This window comes from Manihot esculenta, chromosome 9, assembly GCF_001659605.2.
Source record: "Manihot esculenta cultivar AM560-2 chromosome 9, M.esculenta_v8, whole genome shotgun sequence".
Classification (NCBI taxonomy): domain Eukaryota; kingdom Viridiplantae; phylum Streptophyta; class Magnoliopsida; order Malpighiales; family Euphorbiaceae; genus Manihot; species Manihot esculenta.
The window spans coordinates 21,500,163-21,508,107 of NC_035169.2; the positions used below are offsets into that span (position 1 = coordinate 21,500,163).

A 7,945-nucleotide genomic window follows, 5' to 3' on the forward strand; every position below is an offset into this window, starting at 1 on the left:
CTAATGGGTCTGGGGTCCTTCTTGCTTCATCCCATAGATCTGTCAAATGGGTCTCTCGATGCTCTGTTTGATTAAAAGACCTGCAAAACAGGGCAAAATGGTCAGGGGTCTACCGGGGTGCCCCCGGTGGATTCCCTCCGACGCCCAAGTTAGGTTTGTGATATAATGTTTCATGGATGGGTCAGAGTTCAGAGAAGAATAATGGAGGCCCTCCAGAAGAAGAAGAAGAGAGAAGGGAGAGGAGATCGAGAGAGAGTCCCCTTTTTTCCTGTCTCCCCCACGTTTATAGTGTTACCTGTCTGTATCCTTCAGTCCCGTACGTACGGACATGTCAGGCCTCTTCTCCACGCCAGGGGGTTAATTAATTCACCCTGGTACGCGTGCAAACAAGGTTGGTGAGTGATTGGGCCCACTCCCTGCTTGTGCTCGTATCTGATCCAGATTGCTCCGGGTTGTTGGTCCCGGGCTTGTAAAGTTGGGCCGTCTTTCAAGCGTATGGTCTGACGGCCTTTGGACTTGTGGCCTTCTCTTGGATCCGTCCTTATTTCTGGGCTAGGAAAGCTAGGAGGTTAGCAGTGGTCGTAAAACATCAGATATTTAATTAAATTTGGCATTGATTTAAATGACTTACTTTTTGAAGAAAGTTATTTTTCTGCAAGCAAATAACTTAAATTTTAAAAAAATATATTTTACCTATAATAAAAAAATAAAAGCTTTGATTTCTTAAAAAATAAAAAAAGCCAACTATATAAAAAGAATTTTAATAATTTTTAAAATTTTGAAATTAATCGAGTTATCCAACAAACTGAGATCTGGGTCTTGGTTTGTAGTTCATGATTTCAATTTTCAACAATGACAGCCAACTGCCCAAAGCTTACTTTTTCTCATTCATTCTACTTAATTAATTCTTCACTGAAATGTAAAGAGAGTGTTAATCACCCACTGCCTCTTTGTTTAGATTACAAGTTAAACATTCCCTCATTGTGTTTAGACTTTCATTTCTAATTAATCATCAAACCACACAAATCCTTGCCATTTGTTGAAATCATATAGAAATCCTTTTTAAGAGTTTTCCTTTTCTACTTTCTAATACTTATTTAATTAATTAAAGGATTTGCTATGAAAAAAAATATAGATTTGTTCGTGATTAATGAGAACTTTTTATTAATTAATTAAAAATTTTAATCAACAGCCTCTGTTATACCAATCAAATGGACAATTAATTAATTGTCCACTGACAGACACAAAACCTTATTTTCTATTATTAACCTTAATATAAAAACCTTAGTTGTAAAAAAGAAAAATCCCAACGTAGCCAACTATGGAAGATCATGCCATGATTAAGACCACCATTTCTGATTAATTAATTACATGACACTGCATGCCGACGGATTTTCTTCACTTAGGCAATCACATCTGCCCACATAGCATCCTCTCCGGCAACCGTTGAATCCGCCACCACCACCCCAACTATCATATACTGGCCTTCCATAAGCCTCGTAACATGGAACTGGAGTTCCGTAACTCTCATAACATGGGAGTGGCCTTCCATACCCGTGATAACAAGGGCCTCCACCATGTCCTTGATAACATTCCATGCAACACGCTCTCACCGGCGGTGGGTAGTCTGGTATTAGTTCAGGAGCCTTAGGTGGCGGCGCAGGTGCCGGTGCTGGAGCTGGCGCCGGCGCCGGAGCCGGAGCCTTAGGTGGCGGTGCAGGTGCAGGTGCTGGTGCCGGTGCTGGAGCCGGAGCCGGAGCCTTAGGCTTTTCTGCTTGCTTTGGCTTTTCTGGCTCTTTAGGCTTCTCTGGTTGTTTAGGCTTCTCGGGCTCCTTAGGCTTCTCTTTAGGCTTCTCGGGTTCCTTAGGCTTTTCAGGCTGTTTAGGCTTCTCAGGCTCCTTGGGCTTCTCTTGTGGTTTAGGTTTCTCAGGAACTTTAATCTCAATACCCTTGACAGAATCACCACCTTTGCAGCAAATCTTCTTCTTGATCTTTTCTGGGCTGCAACACACCACAGTGATAGTCACCGTGTTCGCCTTCTCATCATATATCTGATTCTGAATTTCTCTTGTACACAACGCCAATCAAATCACAAAAATAACTGAGTCACTTTCCTTCAAATGGAAAAATTAATATCAACTAGTACAAAGATAATTTACTCACGAGGAATTTTACAGAGAACTTTCTTGATTTTCTTCTGGCATTTCTCGCAGCCAAGATCCACCTTAATCACCATGACTGTAACTTTCTGCAACAGTAAATAAACTTAGTTTCCCTTTTCATCATGAATAAAGCCAACAAAGAATTTCAATGATTGAAACTTGTTTCTGACACAAGGAAGAGATGGAATAAGCAGAGAGAGAGAGAGAGAGAGGGAGAGAGAAATCGAATTAATGAATTAGAAAAAAACCAGCACCACAAAAAATAAGTGGGTAGAAAGAGATGAAGATAAAGAGATAACAGAGCAATGATTAAGTCCCACTTGCATACCTTCTCTGCCATGGCTGTGATGGATGAAACACAAGGATCTGAACCTGATGAAGATGATTGAAATGGGTAGCCGACACCTAGACTTTAATGAAACAGAACGGGGAAGAGAGAGAGAAGTATCAAAAAGATTGTTGTTAATTAAGGTGGTTTGCATCTTAAGTAGATGCAAGGAAGAGATAGAGAGAGATATTGATTATTCTGGATATATCATTTTTCAAATAATTAAATTTAAATTTTAGTGACAGATGGAGTACTGTCTACAAGAAATATTATATACTAATTTTCCCTTTTAGAAAGAGACGGGTTCCGTACGGTAGATTATATTTTATTTTTGTAATTTTATATGAATAATTTCATGTGAAATAATAATTTAATTAATGAAATTTAATGATCTTTTTCACTTTTGTATTTTCCGAAGAAATCAATTTAATATTTTTATTCTTTATTCAAATTAAATAAAAAAATTATTTTAAGCTTAATTTTTAATCTCTGTATTTATTAAATTTATTAATTCAATGAACTTTTAACTTTTTATCTAAATTAAATTTTAAAAAATTAGTTTAAACTTAATTTAACTGAAATATTAAGAAGTTAAACTATGTGATCGTTTGATTAATTAACAAATCAAGAAAATTAATTTAAAATAATTTTTTTTAATTACAAAAATTTTTGAATTAAATGAGTTTTTTTTTCTATTAATAGATAAAAATTATAAATACCTAAAATAAATATTTACAAATATAAAATAAAATATTTAACTATTTCACAGTATAAATGGGATTATTAAAATCTATCACACCTGAATCAATAATTTTAAATTTTAATTTTAATTTTAAGCATATATAATAATTAAAAATGTGAGAAGAATCTCTTTAATTCTATTATCTCTCCATTTAAAATTAAAAATTTTATAAAATTTAAATTAAATTAAATTAATTTTTTTAATTTTATTTAAAATAAAAAATTAAAAATTTTTTAAATATGAATGATTTTATAAAAATTTATGTAAATTTTTTGAATTCAGAGTAGATATTTTGACTATTAGTTCTTATTTCCAAAACATCGATCCTCTTGTCGAATTCCTAAATAAGTGCACTATTTTCCTGATGCCATAACAAAGCGTGTTTAAACCGTGCATTACTTGTTAATTAGATAATTGTTAAAGAGATTGAATATCGGTGGATTTAATTTAAAATTGAATTGAATTGAATAAATTAAAAATTAAAATTTTGATATTTATAAAAATTAATTTAAATTAATTTTAATTAAAAATTAAATTAAATTAAATTAATTTGATTTAATTTGATTCGATTTAATTAATTTAAATTTTTAATAAATTTTTTTATTTTTTTATATTTTATAATTTAATTAAAATATTTTAATTATAATTATAATCTAATCTCTTTATATTATTAAAAATAATATATTATTATACTAATCAATTCGTAAATGAATCGAATAATAAAAAATTTTAAAATTAAAAATTAAATTAAAATAAATAAAAAAACAAATTAAAATTTTAAATTAATTCAATTTAATTATTAGGTTATTTAATTTACTAAACTTACATAATTTGGAAAGCAGTGAAAAGTGAGGAGATGGAATTAGGACGCAGAATTGGAAGTGATAAAGGAAACTGTGGGTCAGGAGTGGAAGTGGGGGAGTTTTGGCCATATGTGATTGCTGAATCTCCAATCTTTCAACTGCATGTGCTGGCTTTGATTGACACATCTCACCTTCTTATATCTTTTATATTATCATCCCAATTTAATATAATAATAAATTCAAAGAAAATATTAACAACTTGTTTTCTAAGTTACTTTGTTTGGTCAGCTTCAATTATGGGCTGTGCAGCCTTCGTCGGCAACCCTTCACATGCCTTTTGTGTGGAGCATTTAACAGACTTGTATGTATTTCTTAGGTCAACCTGCTCTGCTCCCTCGTCAACAACCTATCATCAATTTTTAACTCAGTAAGCTTCAATTTATTTATAAAATTTTAATATAATTATTTTTTATCAAATTCGTATGCTTCAGAAAAATTGAATTTATTTTTATAATTTATTTAATTTTTTTAAAAATTATTAATTTCAATTTACTTCATTTTTGTAATTTTTAATCAAATAATTCACTTATATGTCTCTTTCTGATCCTCTATGATAAGTCTCTCTTTCATTTTCTTTCTATTATAAATCACACTTTAGCTATGCATCTTATTCACCTTTTTCTCTTGCTTCCTTCTCTTTCTTTTTCACATATCTCTATCTTTCATAAATAACCAATGAAAAGGAATATAACTATTTATGAAAAAAAAAATTAAAGAGATTGAAGAAAAGAAATAAGCATTATACTAATTGGCTTCATTGTTTCATATATTGAAAAAGCATTTTTATGTAATCGTATTTATTTTTATAATTGTGATATTTTTATTATAATTACAAGTTAAAAACATTTTTTTATTCATGCTTTAAAATAAAATAATTTTTATTTTTTTTAATATAATTAATTTTAATTAAGGTTTGAATATCAAATTTCTTCGTTTATAAAAACTTTAGTATACTTTCAATCTCTAATTTTCAATTTAAAAAAAATTTCAATTTAAAAAACAGTATATGAAAAAAATATAAAAATATATTATATAATTTTATTATTTTTTAATTTAAAATTTATATTTCAATTTGTATTAAAATAATATTTATATATCACACCGTTTGTAAATAATGATAATTTTTAGATAAAGATTTTATGAAATATTAATTTCATATAAATTAAATTATATATTTTAAATAAAAATCAATATAATTACATAATATTTTTTATATTTTTATTATAATTAATAAATATATATATTTTAATACATTAATATTTTTTGATGATGTTAAAAAATAACTGTTATTTACTAAATATATGATATTATAAATATTATTTTAATATAAATTAAATTATAAATTTTAAAATAAAAATAAGTAAAATCACATTTTATATATATATATATATATATATATATATATATATTTCAAGTAAAGTATTATTGATAAAATAGTTTCTGTTTTGATTGAGATGTACGTAATTTTCAACAATAATTTGAATAATTAATAAAATAAATTAAAATTAACTAAAGTAAATCCGAAAAGTGATCATTCGTTGTATGAACGCCATGTGTATATTCTGTTATGTCAACAACTGAATAATTTCAAAAGCATGTGTCCAAAGTTGTACCGGCTTGAGAATAATTGGATGAGTTAATCCAAATTTAATTATGTAACCTCCCTTCTATATTAAGATTTTGGGTGGAAAAAGAATTCTTACGAAATAATATATAAATGTTATTAAGAATAATCTAAATTATTTTAATAATTTTTTAAGTCTATATAGGTTTATTGGAATAATTATCCATAAATAATGAAATTAAAATATACAATTTTAGTAGGTTTATCTTTCAACAAATGAATACAAATTATTCAATTATCATCCAACCAATCAATAGGCAAACTACTCGCCGCCCTCACAGTGGACAAAATGAAATAGATGTTTTTTCCTGATTAAAATGAAATAGATGTTCCATCCTGATGAGAAAAAAAAATATGTTATTAGAATTATGAATAATAAATTTAACAATATTAAATTTAAATTTAAATTAATTTTAACACTTTTAATTATTATTATTATGATTGAGATCCAATGGATTCACTAGGACAAGACACTTAGATTAAAGCTCAGTTTATGGAGAAATCAATGAATTGAAATTAGTAGTTAAAGGTTAATAGAGCTTATCGTAGATTTGGATAAGCTGAGATTTTTGAGGAGGAATCTTAGTGTAAAGTTTTTCGGATGAAATTAGTCATGTTGAGGTGTGGTTGGTCTAGGGGTATATATATCATGATCATTCCGGCACTCTCTAAATTATATTTCATAAGATTGGATGGAGACATCCTGTAGCAGACGTGTGAAGTGGATAATTAATGGTGAGCAGTCGACTAATAAGTGCAGAGTCGATTAGCTCATGCCCTATCATCTCATTGGCGTCACACCAGCCTATTCCATAGCATGCGCATTTATGACCTCGGCAAGGATTAGAGAAGCTAACTATTATGATGAAGGCTAGCGTTTAGCTCCTGGTCGGATCAGGTCATGGTTGTCATGTATGGTCTCTATCTAGATTGGTTGTAACGACCCGGAAACCGGACCGCTACCGGCGCTAGGATTCAGATCGGTTTAAGGCCGCTGGGACCCGTAGCAAGCCTCCTATGCACTCTGTGTACCTGATAAATCCCATACATGATCAAACAATAATATAAAAACTGTAAAACGCTTCTCTATACACCAAGCTTAATCCTGAGCATGCTCTGAAACTTCTCTGTAAGTCCGATGTGAGATGCATTGATCCCTGAGCATCATCGCTCAGCACATCGTACTCAAGAGACAAACCTCTTGAACCCTCATCAAATGCCCTAGTTGGGTTAACATATCAGATGTTAAGCCTGGTTCACCATCATAACACATGATAAAACATGTAAAAGATCCATGTACAAAGGGATTATCCATACACTAGGGCCAAGCACAAAACCATAACTCTATATACCATAAAACACTTAAAAAAACCTTTGAGAAAACCTTTACTCTACCCCTCTAGAAGGCTCCGACATCCACACATTCCAGATTCCAACGGAAAATCCGCCGGAAAGTAAGAATTTCGATGCCGGCATCTAGCGGGGTATTACAATCTCTCCCCTTACGAACATTCATCCCTGAATGTTCCTGAACTAGCTCATGCAAGGGAAGAACACATAAACACACATAAAAAGAGGCATAATATTACTGGCGAAAAACTCTCGGTCTCCCAAGCACACTAAACAACTGAGGTGATTCTAAGGGACTGCCACCTCGAAAATTCCTTGTTCCTCTACTCGGTGTGTCTATGATCCGCTCTAGCTGCTCAACACAGGTGAGACCCTCAGAGATCTCCACCTCTGGTTCAGAACGAACCATACTCGGATCCAACACGAACTGCCAAGAGAATAAGAAAACAAGAAAAAAAAAAACCAGATGGCTCTCCTGCCCATAACGAATCACCCTCTCTAGGAGACACTGCCAGCAATACCTCAACTTCCTCCTAAACCTTAACAGCTTCCGCTGCGCACTCTGAAAAACTCTGCTCTTCTCACTGCTACACTATACTATCTCTACGGCGCAACAGGTAGTACCCGTGTTTCAGCTCTATCTAGGAAAACAACCAGCTCCTGCTAGCTGATCCCATAGATCATCAATCCTAAGGGGCATACCTGTCCTTGGTAGTGAACTTGTTCAATTACACAGTCTCAAGGATCCATCCTTCGTTTCCCACAACAACACTGGAATACTCCAGGGTGAGGTACTAGGTCGAATAAAACCCTTGTCTACCAAGTCTCGCCACTGCTCTACCACTCTTACAACTCTGCAGGTGCCATCTTGTAGGG

General features: G+C 31.6%; 1 protein-coding gene across 2 annotated transcripts; it reads right to left on the reverse strand.

Annotated features, from left to right (window-relative positions):
• Positions 1-1,144: 1,144 nt before the first annotated feature.
• LOC110607504 (protein PYRICULARIA ORYZAE RESISTANCE 21) lies at positions 1,145-2,633 on the reverse strand. 2 transcript variants are annotated; one of them, XM_043959539.1, is made up of 4 exons: positions 2,491-2,633; positions 2,164-2,248; positions 1,740-2,065; positions 1,145-1,688 (listed from the first exon to the last, which is right to left on the reverse strand). In XM_043959539.1, exons 1-4 carry the CDS (start codon positions 2,500-2,502, stop codon positions 1,368-1,370), a joined length of 744 nt encoding a protein of 247 aa, XP_043815474.1. In that variant the 5' UTR covers positions 2,503-2,633; the 3' UTR covers positions 1,145-1,367. The 2 variants fall into 2 exon arrangements, with proteins under 2 accessions (XP_043815474.1, XP_021602325.1); XM_021746633.2 differs by having other exon boundaries at positions 1,145-2,065.
• Between the last annotated feature and the right edge of the window lie 5,312 nt (positions 2,634-7,945).